We start from the raw sequence: 27,987 nt of genomic DNA, 5'->3' as shown, positions 1-27,987 counted from the left end.
AGTCATTCATGAAATTTTTTGTAGGATCTGTACTTAAATGTTAAGGTTTTCATCAGCAGTCTTTCTAAAATACAGTTTTAGATTTTTCAATGAAGAAACATTTGTTTGACAGAATATATATTAGTATTCATGTTTAAATAATATTATTTGACTCCTCTCTGGGGCACAAAATGCAATCAAAGGATAAAATGGTTTCATCATGTTTTTGACATATCGTCTTTGTGAAGCCCTGTAAATGACCTCTTTGTGAGGAAGCAATAATACTTTTTAAAATTTGGAGTCATAAAATGGTGGCTGAATAACAATGTTGCTAATTTTGTTTTTTAGTATTTCCTCCAGTAAGAGTGTACTTTTTTCATTTTAGGACATCTCAGTTCTTCTTCCATATATCCTGTTTGTCGTGCACCTTATCTGCTGGCTACTTCCTGCTCTGATGGAAAAGTTCGATTCTGGAGATGCAGGGTTGTCACTGAAGCTTCTTCCATGCCACAATGTGGCACAGACAGTGATGTTAAATACGTATGGGAAGAATGGCCATTATTGATTGAGGAAGGACTTCCTAGTAGTAGTGCAATTAATGTTCCAGGGAGGCCAACTGATGTCAGCTGTGCACACACAAACAGATTAGCAGTGGCGTACAAGCAGGCAGCATCTAGAAATAGCCATCTTTCTCAAGATTTTGTGATGCACGTTAGTATTTTTGAATGTGAATCTACAGGGGGTTCTTCTTGGATTTTAGAACAGACACTTAAATTAGATGAACTAGGCACCATGTTGGACTCTGGTGTTAGTGTTGATAGCGATTTAGTGGCAGATAACCAGCAAGATACTTCTCTGTCTCGTGGTGGAAGTATTATACCCAACACAAAGCACTTGGTACACTTGGATTGGATGTCCAGGGAAGATGGTTCACATATTCTGACAGTGGGAATTGGATCAAAACTTTATATGTTTGGTCAGGTGTCTGGGAAGAGGCAGGAACAAAATGGTAGCGAGATTGCTACAGTTTCCCACAGTGGCAGTCCTAAGGCTGCGACTCTTTCTGGGTTTGTTTTGCTGCGTTGTGTTGACTTGGTTTCATCTGTGGAGGGGTCGCCTCCTTTTCCTGTATCCTTGTCTTGGGTGCGTGATGGCATTCTGGTAGTTGGAATGGATTGTGAAATGCATGTTTATTCCCAGTGGCAATCTCCTTCTAAGCAGGAACTAGTTAGTACAGATTCCTACAGTGGAAGTATGCCATGCCTAACTAGCTTAATGAAACAAAGCCAGTCAGCTGCCTCAGGTCTGCATCCACCAAAGAGAACTTTGACCAGATCTATGACCAGCCTTGCACAGAAACTTAGTGGGAAAAGGTCTGCCTCTGATCTGTCTATGGAATTGGAAGATTCTGGTCTATTTGAAGCAGCTCATACATTATCTCCAGCTTTACCTCAGTACCATCCGTATCAACTGTTGGAACTCATGGATCTCGGTAAAGTACGCAGGGCAAAAGCCATTCTATCCCACTTGGTGAAGTGCATTGCTGGAGAAGTTGTTGCTATAAATGAGTCTGAGCCTAATCATGACAGGAGGCTCAGATCTCTGACGATTAGTGCCAGTGGAAGCACTGCAAGAGATCCCAAAATGTTCAGAAAAACAGAGACTACAGACTATATAGAAATAGATTCTGTTCCACCATTGCCTCTGTATGCTCTGCTTGCTGCGGATGATGATTCATCTTATTCCTGTTCAGAGAAGTCCAATAATCAGCATTGTCAAAATAAAAAGGATATGCCCAATGACAGTTACGAAAATCTCTTCCAAAATACTGTTATAAGTACAGATGACCTTGTCACATTTGAGGCAGATGAAGACAGTTCAAAAGTCATTGATCTTTCTCAATACAGCCCAACTTACTTTGGACCAGAACATGCTCAAGTTCTTTCTCGTCACTTACTTCATTCAAGCTTGCCAGGTCTGACTAGGATGGAGCAAATGTCATTGATGGCCTTGGCAGATACAATTGCTACTACCAGTACTGACATTGGAGAAAGCAGGGACAGAAGTCAGGGTAAGGTGTCTCTTCCAAGTTAAATGTACTAACTACTGTGCTTCACAGCCTTTCCAGGGTTTTTTTTTCCTGTTGTGGAATATTTTTGTGGCTTGTAAGATGATGATGCACCTTCATTTCATAGTATAATTGTTTCAAGACCTACTGCTTGGATAAAAGTAAAATTTTCTTTTGCCACCTGGTAATGCCACTGTGAATCTATCAGTCCACATACTATAATTATTTTTAATTCACTTTTGAAGAGACAGGAATGACAAATATTTGTTGTACCGTGTAGAGAAATTGAGGAAGAATTTGGTTTGTTTTTTTTTTAATATATAACTTTTTCTGTCTCTTGCATTAAACAGAACAATAACTTCAGAAATTTTAATATTTGAAATTTTCTTCTTTCTCTTTTCTTGAAGGGAAGAATTATGGACTTAGCTATCATTTACAAATTCGAAGTATTAGTAGCCACAAAATTATATTTCTTCTATTAAGACCCACAATACTTACTTGGATTAATTGCTGTAAAATGTGTGTAAAAATATTTATTTCCAGGTGGAGAAACTCTCGATGAGTGTGGTTTAAAATTTTTATTGGCTGTCCGGCGTCACACCTTTCTAACAACTGCGCTTCCTCCTGTGCATCGAGCCCAGCTGCTTCACCAAGGTAACTGATGTCTTTTCTTAGATGAGTTGAGTTTTAGTGATGTAGCTGCACTGGTGAATGATGTGCTGTTGATGTGCCTCTGCAGAATCAGTAATTAAATTCATTAGGGTTTTTCAAGAAATACTGTCTAATATGAATGAGTGCTAGAGCAGAAAATGTCTTGTTTTGGTTGTGGTAAAGGTCTTGGAACTGATTTTTTTCTAACAAGTTTTTAGTTGGTGGGGGAGAGTTTCTGTTTCCCCAAATTAAATACCTCAGATTCCCCAAATGAAATTCTACTACCATGTTGTTCCAATAACCTTCTGCAGGAGTAATGTAGTAGACAACTGTACCTGTTTATGTAGGGGTTTAGTACATATTTGGAAAAAAAATTACTACTCAGACTTTAAATATTTCTATATACTTACTGTAATTATACAGTCAACTATTTCATATATGGAAGGTTTTTTTTGTACAATTTAACTAGTTCCATCCTGACATTGCAGATGACAGAACGAGATGGATTTGATAAGTGATAATCAGATGTAAAGGACTGGCTATGATTACTCCTTTAGCCATCATGACAGTTGTGGTAGCATTTTCAGTTGCATGGCTTGTCACCCCTCAGCTGAATCAGAGGCTGGAATTTGCTACAACTGCCAGAGCAGAGTATTGCAGAGTTAACTTTTGATGGGCTAATTTTAGTTGAGATACTTCTGTTTCTGGTGAGCTCAGAAATTGGTGAGTGGGAAGTGCCTCCAGGGCAAATGTGGAAGTGCCTTTCTACAAAAAAGCACCTGGCCCTCACTAGAGTTGCAATTATCCCTAGCCAGCTATGTTGTTGTTTAGTAATTGCTTCCTTCCTTGTAAGATTTTTTTATTTCAAGTTTTCTTTTGTATCTCTATCCCCAAAGGTGTTTTTGCTCTGATTATCTGAAGCTTGTGCATTTTCTAATCCAAGTCAAAATAGTGAACGTATCTTTCAAAATTTTGAAAAATGTAATCTGTACACTGCACTTTGTGTCATGGCTAATCTTAGTGCCACTTACTATCCATATGTTTGAACTTCATAGAGAAACTCCGTTCTTCACAAACTTACATAAGGAGTTTGCTGATGAAAAATTGTTCCCAGTTGTATAATTTTTCTGTAATATTTGAAATGCAGTCCTAACAAATACTCTTAAATTTCTGTTGCCTCACCAGCAGTGCACTTAAAAATTCAAAACAAGCAGTTTGACCTACTTTCCTTCCCCCATTCCCATCCCTTTATCTTCAGGTTCTGGATTATTTTATGAATTAATATCTTCTGAATTTTCTTTTCTTTTTTTTTTTTTTGAATGTTCATTGTACAGGTTTATCTACTAGTCACTTTGCCTGGGCATTCCATTCCGTAGCAGAGGAAGAGCTCCTGAGTATGCTCCCTGCAGTGCAGAAGGGTGATCCAACATGGTCTGAGCTCCGAGCTATGGGTGTAGGATGGTGGGTTCGAAACATCCACAGCCTGCGGAAATGCATAGAAAAGGTAAACAGAGCATTCTAAAAAAACCCAACAAAATCTTTCCAAACACCTGTTTTCCAGTGTTTACCTTTTATTTATGTAGTTTTAAGTTGTTAGATAATGAAGTTTTTCTGAGTGTTCCATGCTGTATTTTTTTGTATCTAAGCTGCTCTGTGTGCAGCTCTATATTTAACTAATTTTTTTTTAGTACTTTAGACTTCAAATTCCGTTGTGGAGTACATTTTTTGCTCTTTGATACTTCATCTTAAAGGTAATATTGTACAGTGCTTATTGTGGATGCTCAAGATACAGATGGAGCGTGTAGTTGTTTTTTATAGCAAAACTGAGAAACAAGTCGTGGGAAAAGGTTCTTAGAAATCTATCAGATGTGGGAACAACTTAGATATTCTATGTACATCTGTCTTGCAAATTTATTATTTTACATGATAAAACAAACCTTCTATTGTTTTGTTTTGGCTTGGTGATTTTTTTGTTCGTTTGAGGGTTTTGTTGAGTTTTTTATATTAAATATTTTAATAATCACAAATGTGGTAATAAGCCTGACTTCATTATCCCTTGTTTTAAGCTCTTGGGAAAGCCAAGTGTGTTGAGCTAGAAAATGACATGCGCAAGATACTTTGACTACAAAGCATTAAGTGGTAAAATGCATGTCTCTACTTTTACTTTTAAATCTTCAGTAATTAATCATTATTTTATGACACTTAAGTGCCTTGCATTAAAAAAATTCCAGTTATTCTGGACCTGAGTTTAAGATTATCTTACATGGGACTTGGACTATTCTTGCTGCCACTTACCCTTTTTCCTTGCCACCTTCCAAAAGCAATCACTGGTCCCAGGCTGTTTTTCAAGACTCCATCTTGCAGATGCAACTAGTAAATTAATAGTAATAACTAGTAAATTAATTTTGCTATGATTTTAGAAACTGATTTCAGATATAGGGATTCCCATTTGATCTGCAAAAACCTTCTTGAACTGGAAGAGCATGGACTAAGTGATATCAAACAGGTTGTTGTATCTTCACATGTTCTTACATTGGACTCATAATGACAGTAGAGATCCTGTATTAAAGAGAACTTCAGAGCACTATGGGGTATGAGATGCCAGAAGCACCACGAATCTCATTTAAGATTAATTGAAATTGTGATTGTTTTTTGCTTTTTGAACTGTCTTCTCAGGTGGCTAAAGCAGCTTTCCAGAGAAACAATGATCCACTTGATGCTGCCATTTTTTACCTTGCAATGAAGAAGAAGGCTGTTATCTGGGGATTGTACAGGTATTCAAGCTTTTACATGGAATTTCACACTGTCTATTGTAATTTTTTGGGGAAAAAGTTGAATGTGATTGTAATCCAAAGGAAGCACAAATACTGTCCTTGAAAGCTGAGGTTTGATTTCTAAACTAGTCATTACATTAAATGACTAGTTTCTAACCTTCTTATATTTACTAAAGGAGTTTAGTTGCTATTTCTGAAGGTAGGTGCTGCACGTTTTAGTGTCAAATCTCCTCTAATTTCAATTACTGCTTAATTCTGATTTACTTTTGAGGACTAGCAGTGTAGTGTGTAAAATGTCATGTCTATCTTTTACATAAGTGTTGTTAAAAATTTTACCTGCAGATCAGGGGACTGACTTATGTCTTCCTAACTGTAGTTTCATACAGCAATTCAGTGTTGCAAACCTTCTGAAAACTAATTTTCATTGTCACTTAAGAGCTCACTTTAAGAAAAAAAGAGATTTTCTGTACCAGGTTATTGCAAATACTGTTAGGTTTTGTATTTATTGAAGTTTCTGCTATTTTTAAATAAGTAACCTTCTCAAATCCCAGTGTGGTGAGGGACTCTGCATTTCCTAATGTGAAGATCTGTGTAAAATTATACTGAAATCTGCAGAAAGTAAGAACTGTAACTAATAAAGAGTAAAATGTTTTTATCAATTATGTTTGATATGCAGGTCCCAAAAAGATACTAAAATGACACAGTTTTTTGGAAACAACTTTACTGAGGACAGGTGGCGTAAAGCAGCCTTAAAGAATGCTTTTTCTTTGCTTGGCAAACAGCGGTTTGAACATTCTGCAGCGTTTTTCTTGTTGGCAGGACACTTAAAAGATGCAGTGGAGGTAATAAAATTTTCAATGTTTGAGACTGTTACATTGTCCCAAATGTACAAATACTTTGAATGCAGTTTTCATTTTGCATTAATATGATCCCTGAAGCTTCTTATGCTTTCAATTTTTTCTCTTCTTTCCCACCCCAAATGAATGATAAGTACAAAACCTTCATCTTTACATTCTGATTCCTTTTTAGCTGTCAAATAACTGATACTGAAAAGTGACACGGGTAATTTCTCTGCTCTAATACTAAGGGGCCTACCTACAGTTAGCTTCCTTTCAGATTTTCTACCCAGTCCTATAGGAAGACAAGCATAGTTTTTTATTAGGAAGTTCCAGATGTGGTGTTTTGGCAGAGATGTGGATTAGTTCCTAGAATCCCTATACAAAAATCAAAGCAAACACAAATTATTTCCTGGGTCTGTTTGAATTGTGTAATTGTGAGGAAGTTAATCTCTGTGATAAGAAAGGATTTGTTCTGTAAAGCTTTGTAGCTAAAACAACCAGAATCCAGAGGTAAGAGGTGGCATGTAGATATTGGTAATGATCTGTTGAAGCTGGTTGATTTCAAAGATCTGTTGTCATGCCATACTTAAACTGAAGAAATGCAAATCCATTCTTGCATGTGATACTTAGCTAGACCTGTTCTGCTTAGTTCCTGCTCACTTTTTATGGAGTTGGTAGACCTACTTACTTTAATCTGAGCAAATTTATGTCACTTCCTGCCCTGTAATAATTTTAAACTGAGGAGAAATGACAAAGTTTGATCATTTGAACATACTTATTTTTAATTAGGTCTGCCTTGAAAAACTGCATGACATTCAGTTGGCTCTTGTAATATCAAGACTTTATGAATCGGAGTTTGAAGTATCTAGTACTTACAAATCTGTACTACAGAAGAGAGTTTTGGGAAGTGTGTCTACTGGAAAAGAGAGCTCAGGAAACATTCACTGTGACCCTTTCTTGCGAAGCATGGCATACTGGATTTTGGAAGACTATAGCAAGGCTCTTGACACTTTGATTAAACATTCTGTTGAAGATGAAGGAGGTAAGAATATAGGTATTTGGCCTGTTGAGTTGATTTTAAATATTTGCTCATTTAAGCCGCAGTTTCTTGAAGTGTCATCTGAACAAAACCAGTTACCACACAGTTCCTCACCACTGTTAGTAAATACTTGCTGTAGCAATCTATGTGGACTTTATTAGCAAACATGGTTACTGTATTATTGTTACCCTGTATCCCATGGATGTATACCTTGTCCTTTAAGCATGTGACTATCAAGATACTGGAATGACCCTGCAGTAATGCAGCTGTTTTTCCAGAAGCAGTCTAAAGATGAAGAGAAAGATTAACTTCTTAAATTTGACTCCATCACAGCCTAAAACAAAAATTTTTTTTGACCACTTATGTAGGAGAGTCTGGAAGACATGGTGTTTTGTAGCTTTTAGGCCTTTGTAACAGCTGGCTACAATAATAGACTACAATAGAAAGGTTTTGATACTTGAAATGGTACAAGGGAGGCCCATGTGCTGTCTGAAACAGCACATGAGTCTCCTAGAACTTTTCATTTCTATGTTCACTTGCTGGCTTTATAGGCCTTCTAAGAATTAATTATATTTTTTGCTAAAGCTAGTGTTTTCATTGAAGTTAAATGCTTCAAGTCCTAGGTAGTTAGCTGGTTTCAGTCCTGGCTACTGAGAGAAATTGGAAGGGGATAAAAAAAGGCTCAAATACTGGAATTGGATAACTAATTCGTGAAACTGATTTTAGTAGAAGTTAAATGCTTCAGGATGATTTTGATCAAATGAGGAATATAGTGTTTGGTTTTTCTGTCTTGATCCCATCTTTCTGTGTAAAAAATTTTAAAGTGTTGCTAATTCTGTGATCAGTTAATGGCTTGTTTGTGGTGTCTTGCCTCATTTTCTTACCTAGAATGTGCATTTTTATGTAGCTCTCTCTGTTAACTGTCACCAGTTGTGCTATAACTTCTGATAGAGGAGAGTGTAAGGGTTTATTTCAGCTATCCTGAGACCTTTGAAAGCTGTGTGAATCATCATATGCTGATTCTCATACCTCTTCAGGGTTTTTTTTCTTGGACATGAAAATGAAATGAGTAGGTGTTGCGCTGCTGTGTAATTCATTTATTTGTATGTAATACTGCTATCATCATATATAAATGTTGTAGATTTCCTAGTTTTATTGTAAGTTGCATTTGAGATGTAGACAAAAAATACTATTCCAATTTTTTAAAAGTGACCTTAAATAAAAGAAGTAAGATATTGTCTTATTGTCATTTAGATGTGGAACATGGAGACTTCAGAAATCTAAAATTAACACAAAAGTGGCCTTGTTTGACTTCAGTAAAACTGGCCTGACTACAAGGAAAAGAAACGGTAGCTGTTTTAATTTAAAAAGTCATGCCTGCTACCCCACTCTGCTTGTTTTTAGTAGGTTTGGCAATGTCCTTCCCACTGAGGTATTCAAATGATGAAGGTGTAGAGGAGGGTGCAGTGAAGTAAACAGTAGAATGGATGTGTGAAGTAGACAATAGAATTGATGCTAAGACCTAAAAGTCTTCTGATGAACTTAGGACTTTGCATATTGGTTATTCCATGCAGAGTGGTATGTTATCCTCATGCTGCCATATCTTTTCAGATGAAGGGGATGGCTCATCGAGTTGCAACCCTGCAGTGTTTAACTTCTATAACTACCTAAGGACACATCCCCTCTTGCTGAGGCGTCATTTTGGCTCTTCTGACACATCTTCCACACACATCTGCCTAACAGTAGAAAATGGATTAGCCGACAAAATCAACCTAGGTGAAAGACAGCTATTTTTCACCACTGCGTATGCTCATCTAAAAGCTGGTTGTCCTATGTTGGCCTTAGAAGTGTTATCAAAGATGCCCAAAGTTGTCAAGAGGTCAAAGTTATTTTGTAAATCCCCTACTTTAGTGGATACTAGTAAAGATTTCTCACCATTATCTCCAGTTAAAGAGTTTGAAACAAAAGATCAAGCTTCCAGTATTGATTGGTCACAGCCAGTATTCAATGGTCTAGGTTCATCTTCAGATTGCTCATCAGGAAACCATCCAAGTTCCACTCTTTCCTTTGATTGGAGCCAGCCAAGTGCTCTATTCCAAGATGAACAATTGCAACTGCAGTCAGACAGTGATGAAAATGAGGAAAGTGAAGATTCTTCCCTGGTAATGAAAGAGCTAAAACCTCTGAAGGAAACTGAAAAATTACATGAAACAGGTTCTAGCTACACAGAATCTTTTAGTGTAGTTGATGACAAAGATATTCTGAGTCCATCAGAAGATATCATTTCAGCACAGCTGAAGTTTAGGGCGTGCCTGCAAATCCTTACTGTGGAGCTTCGTACGCTGTCCACTGGCTATGAAGTCGATGGTGGAAAGTTGCGGTATCAGCTTTACCAGTGGCTTGAGAGAGAAGTGGTAGCTCTTCAGAAGACCTGTGATTATGGTGTTGAAGTAGAAGAGATACAGTCAGGAGTTAGCAGGATGCCAGAGGAAGGTACATTATATGAAAACACTGAAGATTTAGCTGACCAGGAAAAAACTATGCTACAGAAAGAAGACTTTCAGAAACGACGTCAATGGCTTCTGAAGTATCAGTCTCTCCTCAGAATGTTCCTTAGTTACTGTATACTTCATGGCTCACACGGTGGAGGCTTGGCATCTGTCAGAATGGAATTAATTTTGCTCTTGCAGGAATCTCAGCAGGTATGTGGGGGAGCTTAGGTTTTGTTTTCTCTGCTTCAGGTTTATAGATTTATTTGAAAGTGTTTTGTAATATTTTTGAAATTTTCCTGCTGTAGCATACACCTGTTTTTTAATAAACCTAAATCTGTTTTTAACATGTTTTTTTATGTACACTGTTTATTTTTTGTTGTTGTTTTATGAAATCCTTTTCCCTCTTTCGAAAGTTATTATATTCCCTTAAAGAATATGTACTATTGCTTTGTGGTTTTTTTTCTTGCTTGATTTTAGGAGCAGTTGGTACAGATACCTTCCAGCCCTCCACCAGAACAAAACTCCATACCTCTCCTATTTGCTTGCACAGCTAGTGCCAAAACAGTCGTGGCTAATCCATTGCTACATCTTAGCAATTTAACTCATGATATATTACATGCTATAATAAACCTTGATTCACCACCTCATCCAGATACTCAGAACAGCAAGGTATGTATTTTTTTACAGTTGTGTTGTTGTTATCATCTGGTTTGCTGAAGTCATAAATTCTTCTTTCAGACAGCATGAGAACTTTGTGTTGTGCTTATTTGTGACAAAGTCAAACCATGAAACATAATCATTTTCTGTAGTACTTACCTTGAGCTTAAAGAAATGTCCAGTGATCATTGATCATTGTTAAGGTGTTGAGCATCTGGTTCAACAAGCTGTTTTAGATTGGCCTCTCTCAGAACTGGATATTTGTCCAAGAGTACATTTTAATGGAAAACATGTTATACTAAACCATCAGCCTAATATTTGTCTTTATGACAGTATGTTCATTACTTCTTCTGTGTTAATGGCAGATTCTGCATTTCGTTCTTAAACATAAGTAAAATTAAATGTTTAAGTACAAAAACTGAGTGTCAGCAAACTTCAATAAGCCCATACTGTCTTTTGTGAAACAGTATGTGTTTGTATAGTAGTTTTTAAAAATTGCTTCTGTAAGATTTATCCTGTATTTAACCTTTGGCTGGAAATAAAACTCAGTCTTTCCTGAAGTTTTGTATTGTTAGGTCCCAGATCATGTCTGCGTTTACTAAGAATTTCTAGACAACACTAAAAAGATGGCTTAGTCCTACTTAGCTTTGTTTTAGAGGGAACAAACAAATAAATACAATAAACTGATTTTGTTTTAATAGAACCTTTTTGATTAACAGCTTCTCTAGCTTTTTAATGTTAGTGTGTTTTGCGATACATTAAGAAAAAAGTGTCAGCTGTATTAAAACTACTGATCAGTACGATACTGAGTAAATTGAGTGTGTGTCCAAGAGCTGCACTAGAATTGATCAAAAACTAAGCTGCATTATAGTTTTCATTCTGAAATAAATTCTTTGTATTCTGAGCCAGCCAACTGCTGCTGTTTTAGGGTGTAATTACATAGGACTATTGAATACAGGCTTAATATGCTGCTGTTTAATAATTGAAAACATTTCAGATGGAGCTGATCTGTGATTGTGTTGGTGGGGTGAGTGAGTTTTCTCCCATGCTTTTCATAAGGTGTGAACTGATTTGTCTGATACAAATTCTGAAGCAAAAGAAAGGTGGCTTTCTAAATGCATAAGGACTTAGACCTTTCGTGTCCAGTGCTTGTTACGCATCTGTATGCAGAGTGAAAGGCTGCGATACTAACCACAGCTCACTTTGGCAGTAATATGAGTTCTGTATAACTTTGTCTTTCAGATATATGTAATGCATACCTTAGCAGCGTCGCTCTCTGCTTGCATCTACCAATGTCTCTGTGATGGCCACAGCTACAGGTAAAGTCTATGAAAAGTGATTTTTAGACAGCTCTCTCATTGCTGTCATGGTAATGGATAGGGCACCAGAAGGCCATGATCACACTTGCCTACATAGAAAATGCTATTACTTGAATAGTTGTAAACGTAACTTTTAAAAATAAATGTTATTTCCCTGTTCTTCTCTGTTTCACAGCTCATTTCAAGCAAATCAATTCACTGGAACAGTGTACCAGACCGTCCTGTTAACTCAGCGTCATTCTTTAAGAACAGCAAGCTTAGAAGAAACAGTGACTCCCAACACATCACCTGCTCAGTGGCCAGGTATCTAGACTTGTTTCTTTCCTCTTAAGGAAAACTGAGTTATCTGGATCCACTGTAAGAGCATGTGGCTATGACTTTCTAGGGTGTATTTGTGACAGCTGTGTTGAGTTCTTAGATTAAAATGTTGTGGGTTTTTTTTTTTCAGAACATCTAAGTTACTACTTCTGATTATTGACTAAGTCAAGTTGATTTATATTGCTTTCTTTAACTAAAAAATGTTAGTGCTGGATCTAGTAAAGAGAGAGCAGCTAAACAGGAGGTAAGGTGAAGTCATGTCCTGTGTGCGCTCTACTTGCGCCACCTGTAGCACTAGTATCCTACTTCTTGAGTCCTAAGGACTGGGAAGGCTGTCCTAGTTTGTGCTCCAGCTAAGAATTATTTTACCTTATGGACAACCTCTGAACTACCTTAAAACTATTAAAAATGAGACATTTATAATAAATCATGCTTTTATTTAGCTGTAAAATTAATGTCAGGTTTCAGGTAATACTTAGAGTGTGCTGACATTTGTGCTGGTTAAACTGTGCTAGGGAGCTACATTGGAGGGAGTGTTATCAATGTAATACATCTAGGTATGGGCTTGAGTTTACAGCACTAACTTTAATGTAAGCATAGCCAGGAGATGTGCTTACTTATTATGAGAATTGTTTCTTAAATCAGAAAATTCCTCTTTAAAACTCTTCATTGATAACCTGAAACAGCCTTTGTATTTTATGCTATGCCATTTTTTCTTTTCTGCTAAACATTGTCACTGAATCTAGAGATTTTATAGAGAAACTAGCTTGTCATCTGTTTTTTTGTTATTTAGCTAATCGCAGGGTTAAATTTCTGATGTGTTGGACAAGGAATTGTTAGCAGTTGCTCTTATGAATGACGTCACCTTGAACTGACTTTTTCTGTTTTTTAGTAGATTCACATGCTATGTGCACAAATTGGAGAGCATGGCAAAAAGCAGAATTCTTTGGCCATGACTATGTGCACACAAGTAAAAGTGCACAAATTGTCATGTTGAAGCCACATCTGAAATTACACCCTTTTGTGGAAGAATAAAAACATTACAACAGGTTTAGTATTGGGTGGAAGAACACTTGCCAGACAATGTGTAATGCAGGTTGATGCCCATGATTTTTGACTGTAAAGTGAGAAGATAGAATTTCAGCTTTCAGGATTATAATGTCATTATAATAATTGAAAAATGTTTTGCATTTCTTTAACCATTAGTCCAAAACAGAAAGCTAAAAAACTAGTAAATTGTTAAAAATTAAGAGCTTGCCTCTTTCTCCTGAAGTTTTCAACTTGGGTTTCAATGTGTAGAGCTTGGAATTTTTCTACATTAAACATTACTAAGTAATGTAGGTTGCCAGACAAAATTATAATCTGGAGTATGTTCATACACACACATCTGTGCTTTCTTAAAGAATATGTTTATTTTATATAAACAGGAATGACGGCTCTAATACGTCTCTTGAATTCTGCTGGTGAGGAAGCCCAGCCAGGTCTCACAGTTCTACTTTGTGAAATTCTAACTGCAGTCTATCTCAGCCTGTTCATCCATGGCCTTGCAACACATTCTAGCAATGAGTTGTATAGAATTATGGCTCATCCACTTAACAACAAAATGTGGTCTGCTATCTTTGGAGGAGGAGCTCATACGCCCAGCAAAGGACAGCAGCAATTAAAGACAAAAACTGGTCAGTTCTCTTGTTTTATATATATTTGTCTTCTGGGATTTTTAAGAAAATTATGTGACTGCTGAAAACTTAATTACTTTAAGTAGTTTGTGTTCAATAAGAATTCTGTATGGTTTTTGATTTGCATAGAAAAACAAGGATCTGAAATAATTCGTATAGATATTGTGTAGAAGAGTGAAGCAGAAGTGAATGCTTCTGAAAAAAGGTTTCCTTTTTTCCTTTCCATACTAGAGCAGAGCTGCTCTAGTATGAGGGAGTTAAATTGATTTTAGAGAGTTTCCAATACTATTACAGTCTACTTTGTGTTTATTTTAAAGCTTTCCAGTTCTCTTCTGACTGGAATATATTCCCATTTTACGAATACAGTATGTTTTCTCTCTTTGACAGGTAGGCACTTCCCAATGCCTAGCCCACATCAGGTAGTAGTGTTCTCCATGGAATGCGTGGGGTTTTCCAAATCCCTTACCTCCTTCAGTACTCATAGTCCTACCAAGCCTTCAGGCAAGATACTAGATTTAGTATTAGGCCTCTACATGCAGTTTGCTATGTGTGGTTTTTGTTTTTTTTTTTTGCATATGCAGAAAGACAGAAAAACTTCTGTTTGCAAGCCATGATATCAAAATTTGAAGTAAATTTTTGTAACTAAAGAAGCACATAAATTGGGCCTTTTTAAAAAAAGAAAATTGTCAGCACTGTAGTATTCTTATGGCTCTTCATTTGAAGTAGATTTTAGATACAAAATTACTTTGACCATGGTTTGAAAAGATCAGAAGTGTTTCATATCTTTTTTGGAGAGCTGCTTGTTTTGCTTTTTGAATATAAGCATTATTGTGCATGTGGATTTCTAAGTGTTCATTCCAGACATTACAAGTGAAAGGCATCTTTTTGATATTCTAAGAACCCTTTAGAAAAGCAAACAATCTTAAAGTTTTAAATTCAGGTAGTGATAAACTATCCTCAGGTCCAGAACTAATTCCTGTAATGCTTTTATTTTTCATATAGTTATGTGCTTTTGATTTAGTTTGACTTCTACGAAACCAACAGCAAAAGTGCTACAATTAACTAAGTTTTTAAGAGAAGATTTTGTAAAGACAAATTTACTTAAACTCTGATGACTTTCTATATTACATCTGAATATATATGTAGAGAGACAAAATGTAACTTTCTATTAAAAAAAATATTTAGATGTATGCTAACGTATCAAGATGTCTTACCTTCCAGTTATGGAAAAATGTAAATGTGGTCTGTTTAAATATCTTCATCAGACTTTTAGAAAAATGTTGTCAGAGTAGAGATCTTTACCCCAAAGTGAGCTCTTATTCTGATTAGTTTTCCCTGTGGTACTGAGCAAACCTTTCTCTTTATCACTTTAGTTAGGTAAACATGTTTGCTGTCACAGAATTGTCAGAAGTTTTAATTGACTTTTGTTGGAAATTCTGCTAACTAGGTGTTGGTAACTCTATACTAAACTGTGTTAATACTACTGCTACCACTGGTTTAAAATGCAGGGTATTTTTACAAAGAAGTGTATTCTGAAATGCATGCTAAATATAGCCTATCTGCTGCATGTTTTTCTGAAGGAGGAATGCTGGCTGCCTGATTGCAGGTTTAAACTGTTGCTGGAAGAATCCAAAAGCTCTACCTAAAAACTGAAGGGAAGAAGGAACATTTTTAATTCTAGTTTTTAGGGATCATCACTGAGCTAGAGGCCTAGAGCTGTTGTGGGATCTCTATCTTTGGAGTTACTCAAAAACGTGAACAAACTAGGCCATCAATTATGTCAGCCCTGTTCTGAGCAACAGGTTGGACTGAGTGTCTTTCAACCTATGTAATTCTAGGATTCAGCACTACTTGTTTTTGATGTGTGTTTATGTAAAGCAAATCTGGTGGAAAGGTATTTCTCCAAAGCCCTTTCTTGGTCATATTGAAAAAAATGATGGGGGGAGAAAGGGAAAAAAATAGACCTCCAATGAAGCAGAGGGATTAGGATTAAAATCAGCTATATTTTTGTGCCTTTACTGTTTCTGACACCCAGAAGCAAATAGAAGTGACTGGAATGCTTATTCCAGCCAACTAGCCGTATTCTTCTGTAATATTATTTAGATTTTTTCTATATCTTACCATTTTGTTATGCTTAACTAGACTATTTTCCCTTACATTTACTTTTAGATTTTTTGTGAAATGCTTCCATTCTCAAATGGAGATAGAAAGCTAAAAATTCTGAACACTAATAATTCTAATACAATAAGACTATGCATATCCTCTCCTCCTTGCCTCCCCTCCAATCCTTTAGTACATATTTGAATGTGGGTGTTGATCTCCAAGTTTGAAATTTCTTTTAAGAGACATTCATAATTCCATGTATGGCATTGGTCAATAAAGTTATGTTATTTCCCTTTGTGCTCTTTGCTTTAGTTGAGCTTTGAATATCAAATTTCACTTAAGTAAATATGATCTTTCTCTTAGACTCAAATGGTAAAAACAGGAACCAAAAGCCAGTATCTGGTAGTCTTATAAATCCCTAACCTCTATTAGGAATTATTTTTTATTAAAAACTTGTTTTAGTGCCTTTGTCACATAACAATCAGACAGAACAAAGCAGTTTGAATGCTTTTCAGCCATGTTTCTTGTTTTTGCAGTTGCAGCAAATGATTTTGGCAAACAGAACTAGAACATGGTGTTTTGTTTTCCAACAGGCAGTTATCATCTGAAAAAGAACCTTGTTGTTGATTATAGTAGATTTTTTCAGAATCACATTTACCATATTTCGCTTGAAATCTACGTAAGCAAACTGTTTTATAATTTAAGTCTATATAGAGATAGTAAGTTCTTTATCATCCAAAAGGTTCTTAAGGAAGAATGACCTTTGTTTCAACAGCTAGAAATCCATAGTTTCATTTCATATATTCAGTTATTCCATGCTGCAAGAGTAAATGAAGAGAAGTTGAAAGCAATCTGCCTTTTAGTTCTTCCTGGGAAGGTGGAAAGTAACAAATCTTTTCCTTATTATTGCATCTCTTAGGACCCGACAGAAATTAAAGAATTTTCCTTGTCTGAAATAGTGCAATATTCTTGGGAAATAACATAAATTTTACTTTTGTCTTATAAGTAAAATGGGAGCAAAGATAAATGTTTCAAATAAAAAACAAAACACATGTAAAAGATTTTTAATTAGAAATAAATAAAAAATTTCGAAGTGTATGTAATTGGTAATTTGAAATCCCAAATGACAGTCAGATCTCATTTTTAATGTAGTTAATTGTTTTAGAATGTGTAAAAAGAAATCTGCTTTAGTAGCGTTTTTCAAACTTAGGCGGTTGTTCTATCATTTACCTCACATACTGAATTTTTTCCAATGGCTAGCCTGCAGTATTCTTAGAAATATAAAGAGTGATCCAACAGAAAGGAATAAAGTACTTTTAAAATAAAAAAGTAAAAACTTAAACTTGCGTTTTGAATTCTGCTTAAAAAAAACAACCTACAGGCCTATACTTGCTCATTTCTGTATCATGCAACACTTGCTCCTTATTTCATGCCTACTGAATTTCTTTTATTTTAAGTAGTTGCTAAATTTTAGCTGGAAATTCATAGTGATGCATGTGCATGCTCCTTAACTGATAAGTCTTGAATAATGAGATGAAAATGCATTGTACTGCAGTTGTTGTGGTTTTGACTTATAGCACAGGTAAGTGGATTTCAAATACTATCCCTAACAGGAAAAAAACATTATGATACAATATAGAAGTGCAACACATAGTGTTATGATATTCCTGTTTCAAGATGAAAGATGGGATGTCATCATCTTTTATTAGATTCTATATATGAATTCTTTTGTCGCTGTTGTGCTTTAACCCCAGCCATTACACCCTGCCTCCAAATGTCCTCCCCCTTCCTCCTCCTTCCCCCCACTTTATGTACTGACCTTGATGTCAAATGCTCTGGAATATCCTTTTGGTCAGTTGGGTCACCTGTCCTGGCTGTGTCTCCTCCCAGCCCCTTAGGCACCCCTAGCTCCCTCTCCAGGGTGGAAGTGCGAAAGCAGGAAAGGCCTTGGCTCTGTGTAAGCCCTGCTCAGCGATAACAAAACATCTCTGTGTTGTCAACCCTGTGTTCAGCACAAGTCCAAAACACAGCCTCACAATAGCCACTTGTGAAGAAAACTAACTCTGCCCCAGCCTCAACCAGCCTAGTAGTTCAGCTGCTTGGGATGATAATGCTTGTCTTCGTATGTAGTCAAAAATCTTTCTGAATCCTGGAATAATATGTTTATTCCTGGTCCAGAAATGACCAGAAGTAATGAAAAATTTCCACTGAATAGTGTGATTGCAGAGAATTTGTCCCTTAGAAGACAACATATTAAAAATTGTGAAGTATGAAAATCCTGGAAGATTTAAAAAAAACCAAAAACCTTGTATTTAAATCTTAATGGCCCAGAGTTACAATTGTACCGTTGGCTCGGTTTGTGTTACGAGCAAGTCTTACATATGGAAATAAGTGTTTGTGAATTACCACTGTTTTTCTTTTGTTCAGACTGTTAGACCTTATGTTTTCAAGTGATTGGAATACCATAAGAGTTTTGAAGGACATAGTCTTTCTGGCACCTATCAAGACTCAGAAAGTCTCTTGTGGATAAAACACTAAAAATATAAGGGTATAGGAAATACTTCATGGTAGTTTACTCCAGGAAAAGATAGCTGTGCTGGCTCTTCTTTTGCCATCCTCAGCATTATTAATAGGAGAAGGTAATTTTGGAAGCTTCAGTGGTTGTTCGTTTTGATGTTTATGTTAGTTCATTCTTGCAACTGGTCTGGCCCAACATGTTGGTGCTTGAACTCAGTGATAGACATATCTGTCCCTGAGGGGAGCTCTTTAAACCTACAGAATTGCTTTCTTGGCTCATACTTACTACTGCTGTTAAGGCAGCCCATACTCCCCTCTGCTTAAGAAAATGGACTCAGCTAAATCGATGTTCCAGGTTTTGTGGACTCCAAAACAATGTTCAAAAAATCAACTTCCTTTTTATCTTCATATTTAAGCTTTCTTTGTTTTACCTAAGTCTTGAACCCACTATTAGGTTTCACTGTAGAAGCTGATCTCTGCACATTGCATGTATCTATTTGAGAACAGGATAAAAAAATCTGCAACCACACAACAACAGCAACAAAACAAACACAAGCTCCACCTTCTACAATCAAGTAGGAAGTTGATTCAAGTCCATTTTCTCGGTTACAAAAGATGGCCAACAAATCTCCAAATGTAATTTCTTTCCTCCCTTGTTGCTTTCACTTCTGATGTGTTCTGGAGAGTCAGAACACTGACAATAGGTAACAAGGGACAATTGGTATCATTCCTCCTCAGCTAATAGAAAGGCTGTATTGGACTATGATTCCTAACAAGATCCAGAAGTATTGCAGGGTATGAGGGGATACAAATATGTTAAGACATTCCTGAAATCTTGAAATCCTTCAGTACTGTAATAATCAAGTATGAAAATAAAACCTTCCATTGACACTTCTTAGTTTGAAAGAAGTCAGTGTTGGGGCAAGCGAGGGGACCACTCTGCTCCTTGGATTTAGGGTGTTACTGCAAATAAATAATCTTTCCCTGTTTAATAAATTGTATATTAGATTGTGTTAGTTAAAATGTTATCTTTTATATTTGCTGAAGAAACGTATTGTCAGGGCATGTGGATTTAGCAGACTTGTACTACTTAGAAAAAAAACACAGATCTCCACTAGAGGGACGCATGAAGTTACAAGTTGGAGCAGGATTGGCAAGCTTACGTATTTGCAATATATATTCTGAAAAACAAGTCTCCTGGCTTGTCTTAAAAGCTAACATAATCAGTATTCAGTAGTTTTTATTAAGTAATTTAGTTTTGCAAGATCGTTGGCTTGAGTAATAATATTTGTCGCCTTTGTAAGAAGAGATCTTATCATGTGGTTATGGGTGTATTATTTGCAAGAAGTTTTTACATTCTGGATTTCTAGTTATATATTTGTTTTATGTATTCAAGGATTAAAATTCTCTATGTTTAGTTGTTACATAAATGCTAAGGTGAAATTCTGAAAACTTGTCATGATGGAAGTTTTTACTTTTCATTACGAATCTGTTAATTAAAAGCAATAGGGAGATAGAGCAGATGGTGTAAAGCAACATACTCTATTTTCTTCTCACATAGATGATGGAGAGAAACAGCAAAAACATTACAGGCTTTCATCAAAAACCTCTGCAAAAGAGAGTTCTCAGTTGCCTGCATTGCCATTGGTAGACCAACAGTCATCTTACAAAGAAAGATTTATCCCTCCTGAGCTTAGCATCTGGGATTATTTCATTGCAAAGGTAAGTTTTTGCTGTTTTGACAATTAAGTGTCTTCTATCACTTCTGGATTGGTAGTTTTTCTCTTCTTAGTCATTATTCTAGGTACTGATGTGATAGAATCTCCTTGGTTTTATGGCTCACATTTAGCTTTTTCTAAAATGGAGCCTGTACGTATTTTTGAAACAGCTTTCTTGAAAACTGTTGCTATTCAAGGTTTCTTTTTTTCAGATAATGATATGAACAAATAATGTTGATTTTTATAGTTACAGTGTACAAATGTGTAGATAATTACGGATCAGGTATTTAGGGGAACAAGGAAATGTAAGAAACATTTATTAGCTATTTCAGCTGGGTGAAGTGCATGTGCATACCCCCTGGAAATCAAATTATGTTGCCTTGTTAAGTCCATTGTGGCAGATCTTTCTTTCTAGAAAGTTACATACTTCTGTGGAGTTGTACACACATTTCTATATCAAGTGTTATCTACATAAGCAAAGTTAAGTGTATTTTAGGCTGGAGAAAAAAGAAAATGCAAATACTGAATAGCACAGTGAGGCAATGATAATGGGCTGATTATAAATATGATAAGGAGGGGAGGGGATACGATTTCTATGAGCTTTTAGAAGAACTGAAGAGAATACACCCTGGTGGTTTTTGCTTCTCTCTGACAGGCACGTGTGTTTCACGTCTGGTTTGGTATATCTGGCAAGAAGCTAAAATAAGACTTCAAAACCAGTTAGTGTTTTCATTTTCAGCATTAGAATTTTTCAGTAATATAAAAAATAGTTAAGGTGTTAACTTATGTATGTAGTGCTTATGGACCGTTATCCTTTTCATGAGATACAAACTCCAAATGTTACTAAATGGAGTAAGATGATACATCTGCTTTTTATAAAAAGCTTCAAGCATTGTAACTATTCAATTTTTAAAAGGTAATTTAGAATGAGATGTTGGCTAGAAGATATTTACAGATTTTTTTGAAATTTTTAGCCATTTCTTCCATCGCAAAGTAGAGTGGAATATGATTCAGAAGAGAGTCAGGAAAGTGATGAAGATGATGAAGACAATGATGGAGATATGTTTGCATCAAATTCACATAACCAAGAGCATTCTAATTCAAATTCTTACAGGTAAATAACACTTCAGAATGCAAGATATTTTGCCATGTCTAGACTTGCATTTCTGCTTTTGTATTTTTGAGATAATATACCAGTTACTTGATATTTTCATGTATTACCCAGTAGTTAACTAACTATAGTTACTTTTCAAATCATTATTTTATTCATTTTATTAGTATGTTGTGTGATGATTTTTGTATTCAAAGTACCTATAATATTCTAAAGTATGGTTTGTAGTTTTCAGTAGTTTATAATGAAGATTTGAAGGTCTAAATTTAAAACCTAATATTGAATAAGTGAGAAAATTATTTTCCTATTAGTAAATGACTTACTAGTGCTTTCTTGTTAGTTGGTCACTGATGAGATTGGCAATGGTTCAGCTGGTACTTCACAATTTGAAGATTTTCTACCCTTTGGCTGGACATGATCTTTCAGGTAATAAGCAGCAGAGCTGTGTCTCCATACCTAATCAGCACGTTAAAATCAGCAATGTGTTGAATAATATGCATATGTGGTAGCTTTTAGTTCAAAAGTTCTTAGTTTTTTAGTGATACCGGAATAAATGTTCTGATACTGTTTACATACAGCAGGTATGTTTATGAAATGTCATAGTGGGTGGCTGAGATGAATGGGTGAGAAAGAATGCTCAGGTCTCCCCGTACTTATGTTTTCTTTGCTTTTTAGTCACATAAGAATGTTTGCAATATTTATTTCCTGGTACAATATTTATTTCCACAATATTTTTTTTGTAATTGAAGTAACATCATTCCTACTTCTTGTTTCATAGACTCATAGAATGGTTTGGTTTTGGAAGGGATCTTTAAAAATCATCTAGGTCCAACCCTGCCCACCACATTGTGGACAGGGACATCTTTTACTAGATGTTGTTGCTCAAAGCCTCATCTGACATGACCTCCCACATCTGGGGCATCCACAACCTCTCTGGCAACCAGTTCCAGTGTCTCACCACCCTCATCATAATAGTGTCTGTCTTTTATCTAAATGAAGTCTTCTTGCTTGGTGTGAAAACATTACTCCTTCCCCTATCACTGCAGGCCCTGGTAAAGAGTCTCTGTGTCTTTCCTGTAAGTCTACTTTAAATACTGAAAGGCTGCTGTATTATGTCCCTGGAGCCTTCTTCAGTCCAGGCTGAAGAACTGCAGCACTCTCAGCCTGTCTTCACAGATGAGGTGTTTCAGCCCACTGACCTGTTTTTGTTGCCCATCTTTGCATCCCCTCTACAGGTCCCTGTCATTCCTGTAGGGGGGTCCCCGTTCATGGATATGGTATCCCAGGTAGAGTGTCACAAGAACGAATTAAAGAGGCCAAATTCCCTCCCTCACCCTACTGGCTGCTCTTTTGATGCAGCCCAGTATGCAGTGGGCTTTTTGGTCTGTGAGCCAAGTCATGCCCAATTTTCCATCCACTGGTATCCCTAAGTCCTGCTCCACAGGGCTGCTCTCAGTCTGTTCATCACTCAGTTTTGGTACTGGTGATTGCCCTGACACTTGTCCTTGCTGAAGCTTGTGAGGGTCGCATGGGCCCACTCCTCAGGCCTGCCAAGGTCCGTGTGGGTGGTATCCCTTCCCTCCAGGAACACAGCTGCATGGCTCACCCTGGTGTGAGCTGCCTGCAGGTGTCTCTCACTACCCTTGCCTGTACCATTATCAGAGACATGGAACAGTACCAATCTCAACATGCATCCCTGTGGCATGACACTTGTTAGTGATCTCCATTTAGACGTTGAACCATTGAATGTAACTCTTTGGGGGATGTCATCCAACCGGTTCCTTAGCTGTCAAACAGTCCATCCTTTTTGTTCCAGTGGAGAGGCAAAGATGTTGTGTGGGACACTGTCAGAGGCCTTACAGAAGTTAAAAGTAGAGGACATCAGTTGCTCTTTCCTTGCCCTCCAGCACAGTCTGTTCTCAGTAGAATGCCACTAACCGATTAGTTGGGCACAATTTGCCCTTTATGAAGGTGTATCAGCTTTCTCTTATCACCTGCCTGTTATCCATATACCTTGGTATCTTCCAGGAGGATCAGTTTCATAATGATCCACTCCATGATATAATCTCTCCAATACTGGAGAAATCTGTTCCTTTTTTTTAGCAATAATAGCCCTAAGCAGCTCATCTTTTTATACTTGCAAATATCTACTTGAGGTTTGAGCAAAGCTTACTTGTGGAGATATTTGTAAAACTTCAGTCTTCACCTGCTGAAATTATCTTTATCAAGGTTATAACGGAAAGGGGAGGGGTTTTATTATTATTTGCTTGTCTTTCTAGAGCTTCCAGTTAGCTCCCCGATATGCCATGCAGTTTTGAAAACTTTACAGCGCTGGGAACAAGTTCTTCTCCGACGTCTTGAGCTGTATGGGGGTCCACCTCAACATTATATTTCAGTTCATGCTTCTGAAGATGCCCTCGCTGCTGGTCCTGCGTTGCTTCGCCACAAAAGTTTACTTGAGCCTACAAACACTCCTTTCAGGTGAGTCTAATTTCTGTAAACACTGACTGTAATATCTTTGATATAAAGCAAGTATTAGGTTGTTAGTGTACATGATAGATTGCAACTTCAATAACTATGTGAAATGAAGGGTACATGTCAGATTTCATGCATCAGTTAAACGTTGCTTAAAAGGCATCAGTTTAACATGTATCTGCTGTCTGACATTATTTTTAAATTATGTTTTAAAGCAATTCAGAGTTTGATGGATTTTGGCTTGTCATAAGCAACTATATATAGCAACTATATTTGTATTTATAATTTTTGCTTGAGTGTGTAATTTCTAGGGATAAGCATAAACATTTGAATTTTGATCTGATTCTACCATCCTTCCAATTTTGTTACTAGAAAATCATGGATGCTTCAGAGAAGTTACACAGCTGATGATGTGTTCCTAGCAGGAAGTGTTAATCATTCATTGTCCATGTGAAAGAATCACTCTTTAGGACTTAACAGAAATGATTCATATTCTAAAGAATGAGCTGGACTAATAAATAATTGATGTGCTGCTCTTACCATTGTGTAATCTCTTAAAGAGATTTTCTTACTTGTCCCAAGATAGAAGGAGAAGATGCTACATACTCTATTTCTTCTTACTTTTGCACCTCCTCTCAGGAAGAGGGTATTAAAGTGCTTTCAGATTGGTCTTAGTATACTGTCTATAGCTCTGTAGTTTTGCTTCAGCATTTCTCCTGACTATAGTTTGATTAGAATGTAAAATACTGCACTGTTGTATAAGTATGCTTATGGTGCATTTATTCAACTTTGTTCTGTAGATCTAGCAGTCATGTTGCACTGTCTGTGAAGAGGCTCTGGCAGTACTTGGTCAAACAGGAAGAAGTCCAGGAAACTTTTATCAGAAATATTTTTACCAAGAGGCGATGCCTAAATGAGGTTGGTATGATATATAAAATGCAGAAAATATTGCAGGTCAATGTGGCAACTTTCGTTTAAGTTACTTGGCTGGCTTGTTTACTTCTGCTGCGTGAAGAGTTGATGTACTTGTCAATGACTCCAAATCTACAGTATTTCATACAAAAAAATACTTCTGCCTTTTTCATAAAATACAAAAATAATCAGACTTTGAATGTAAAATGAAAACTAGCACAATGTTGCTACAATCAGTCTCTTCTTTAAGATGAATATAAAAGCTGCCTCAAAAAAAGGACAAAATGGACCATTTCAAAGATTAAAACCAGTAATCTAATGAGCCAGAGTATTGAAGTTTTAGTTTGTCCCTGCCGTAGTCACCCTGGCTTTTATCCACTGCTTATGATCTACCATGTTATGATTCAATTTTAATAAGTGCTCATGCAGCAATTACTGTTTCTGTCCCTGATTATTTGTCACAGTGTCTAGTTGGATTCCTGATCCAGATGCAGTTAAATGTTTTTAATTTTGGTTCTGTAATGAGCTTTTGGATTTTTTTATCTCACTTTACTTCTTTTTCTTACGTACCACTGGTCCTAAATTTGAAAGAATTGCTGGTATTACAGAAAAACTGTAGCACAGCAGAAATGGAGGAGAAAGAAGCAGATGTGAACAAATTAAATTTTGCAAGAGAAAGAATATTCATGACTAGTAAAGCCATGACAGCAGAGAGTTCTGCATGACCTAACCTTTGTCCTGTCGCAACTAAAATACTAGCTTGTTTGGGTGATGTTGGCTAATTGTGTTCACTACAGAGTGCAGTTAAAAGGAAATTTTTCCTTTTTTGCCATTAAAAGTGCACCACTTCTGATCATATCTTATGTTAACACTGCCATGTTATACTGTATTGACAGATATTTTGGAAAATTTTAGATGTGTTTTATATGTTTCAAGGTAAGCTCACAGCCTTACAGAGTGTAATTTGCTTTATTTTCTGTCTTGTTGCTGATAAAATGACAGGGCAGACTGCCTATTTTTACAAGAAATTTTGCTTTTGGGATGGATGAGATACTGTTACAGTACAGAGTAAGTAAATTAGTCTATTCTGTACTGAAAACAGAGTTTGGAGTTTGTTAATTATTCTTACTGTATAAAATATGCACCATGTGTGTGCAGACATGCTGTTGTGTTTCAGTTGTCCTGTGTTTGGGTAAACAACAAGGAATGGAGGATTTCCTTTATACCATGCATATTATGTCTTATCTTTATGCTTTGTTTTGTGGTGTTTCTTTCCTTGGTGAAGTCATTAGAGGAGCACAGTGAAACCATGAAAAATTCCATGGTGGAGGAGCCCGTCGTCAATAAGGTACACAGTAATAATCCTCAAATTTATTACATGTAACACTATTATGAACTTTTTTTTTTGTCTAAATGGTGCTGATCTCACTTAAAAAAGTCTTTGCTCACATAGCAAACAAACTTACACATTTAGAAAATGCAAGGGATTGAGTTAAACGGTTTCAGAGTTTAACTGTAACTTAATTACCTTAGCTGCATCAACCAGGTACAAACAATATCTGTTATCAACTTCTGTAGATTGGCCAAGTGAAGAGCTGAAGTTGAGATTTGGCCAAGTGATAAAAATTCAGTAGTAGTATGATACACAGTACCTACAGAACCTATGATCAGTATGAGCTACAATAGTTGCTTTTAAGTGAAGGCTGTGGGCTGCTCTTTGATCAGATTTTTAGGATGATACAAGTTTGCTACTGAAAGCTTTCACTGAACCTGTTTAAAAGATGGTGACAAATCAACCCATATAACAGTGTTTTAGCAACCATCTTGAGGTATTGGTGTGACATGCTAAAAAGGTAGAGTACTATGCCTAGATACTCAAATGAATACCATATTCCTTTCTTTTAGAAAACTAGTGTGAGGACAGAAATGTGAACCCTCTGTGGCTTGGGCTACCTTGTTAATATTAATTATGTAACAATGCAGTATTCGCAAGTAGGTAATTGGAACTGGCTGGAGAAAAAATAATTTTAATTTTGTGCAGGTTTGTTCATCATAAAACACAAATTATGGTTTTGTATCTGTTTGCCACTGCAGTTTTGTCCAGCGTTATATACATAAAATTAATGAAGTATCAATTTTGTTTTGACTTGAAAAAAGATATTCTACTTCTTGGTCTGTAACAACTGTTTTTTTAGACTTTGTAAAAGACCTTTTTCAGTTCTTTGACAGAAAAATCATACTGTTTTTCAAGTAAAATATTATTGTTTAAATCTTTTAAAGCACAGAAAATTAAGAATTTGAAGATGAAAGGCTTGAAATAGTTCTGACATAATTCTTTGGGGTTTTTTAAAATTAAATATTACATTTGTAACTCAGGTTTGAATTCTTAGGTCACCAATAATTTGGCAGTGTTATTGTTTTTACTGTAAAATTACTTTTTAACAGTCTGTGTCTGTAACCTATCAATTTAATTCTTTCAGTGCTGAGTTCTTTAATTTTAAAAAGGACTTGCTACAGTGTTGGTAAAGTTTAGAGTTTTGTTGTGTGCTGGCATGTACCTGATTGTATTTTTAAAATACCAAATTCTAGACAATATTCACATCCAGCATTAGATCACATGGGGGAAAAAAAAGTCATAGCAAAAGCTTTATTGTTCTGACATGTACATGATTCCAGATATATATAATTGCAATAATTGTGATTAGATGCACTGATGAAGTTCAAATTCATTTTCCTGTTCAGGAACTTGCCTGCACCTTCTTTTGAACTATTTCATCAATTTCAGTGGCAAAAGGTGGTAGCTAAGAGTAATCATAGAGTTAGCAAACTTTTTTGAGAGCAAAACATCAAAATTCAAAATTTCAATCAACAGTGTGCTGCATGTAGTCTTGCTAGTTTTCAGCATCCCTGAAAAATTTGAAAATGAACACAGTACTGTGGCTTGTGTGACAAATTACATTTTCTCCATTGCTGTGGTAATCTTAACATGGCAATGGGAAGCTATATTGTTACACAAAACAGGTGTAGCATAATTTTTACAGGCTGTATTTGTTGAGTTTTCTTTGAATTAAAATTAAGGGGAAAAAATTTCACATGTAACATTGTTATGTCTCTGTACTTTCAGTAAAAAGTGGTATTGCACAGAAGTTTGCATTTAAATGTGCTTTGTTTTTTAAATATAGATAGAAACAGATTTGGGATACCCTGGTGGCAAAGCGAGAATAATCCATAAAGAGTCGGACATCATTACTGCTTTTGCAGTCAATAAGGTGAGTATAAAGGAGGTAGAATAACCCAATTGGTGTGTTTCCCACCTGATAGACAGGCACACTGTGACTG

The 27,987-nt window shown here is 36.2% G+C and overlaps 1 protein-coding gene across 4 annotated transcripts in view; it reads left to right on the top strand.

Annotated features, from left to right (window-relative positions):
- The window catches only part of DMXL1 (Dmx like 1), a 75,293-nt gene that overhangs the window by 35,483 nt on the left and 11,823 nt on the right, over positions 1-27,987 (top strand). For 2 of the 4 annotated variants that reach the window (XM_030968117.1, XM_030968115.1), the window contains exons 18-35: positions 365-2,050; positions 2,591-2,701; positions 4,033-4,202; positions 5,375-5,472; positions 6,149-6,314; positions 7,101-7,353; positions 8,962-10,052; positions 10,320-10,511; positions 11,742-11,818; positions 11,994-12,121; positions 13,564-13,812; positions 19,994-20,154; positions 21,125-21,264; positions 21,602-21,687; positions 23,541-23,742; positions 24,537-24,654; positions 25,934-25,996; positions 27,831-27,917. In XM_030968117.1, the coding sequence (XP_030823977.1) occupies positions 365-2,050; positions 2,591-2,701; positions 4,033-4,202; positions 5,375-5,472; positions 6,149-6,314; positions 7,101-7,353; positions 8,962-10,052; positions 10,320-10,511; positions 11,742-11,818; positions 11,994-12,121; positions 13,564-13,812; positions 19,994-20,154; positions 21,125-21,264; positions 21,602-21,687; positions 23,541-23,742; positions 24,537-24,654; positions 25,934-25,996; positions 27,831-27,917 (5,078 nt within the window). Of the gene's footprint in view, positions 1-364; positions 2,051-2,590; positions 2,702-4,032; positions 4,203-5,374; positions 5,473-6,148; positions 6,315-7,100; positions 7,354-8,961; positions 10,053-10,319; positions 10,512-11,741; positions 11,819-11,993; positions 12,122-13,563; positions 13,813-14,199; positions 14,314-19,993; positions 20,155-21,124; positions 21,265-21,601; positions 21,688-23,540; positions 23,743-24,536; positions 24,655-25,933; positions 25,997-27,830; positions 27,918-27,987 lie in introns of all 4 variants that reach the window. The other 2 variants (XM_030968118.1, XM_030968116.1) reach the window with 2 other exon arrangements.

Source organism: Camarhynchus parvulus, chromosome Z, assembly GCF_901933205.1.
Source record: "Camarhynchus parvulus chromosome Z, STF_HiC, whole genome shotgun sequence".
NCBI classification, from domain to species: Eukaryota; Metazoa; Chordata; class Aves; order Passeriformes; family Thraupidae; genus Camarhynchus; species Camarhynchus parvulus.
The sequence above is the reverse complement of the archived record's forward strand: the minus strand, read 5'-3'. Positions and strand labels throughout refer to the sequence as shown.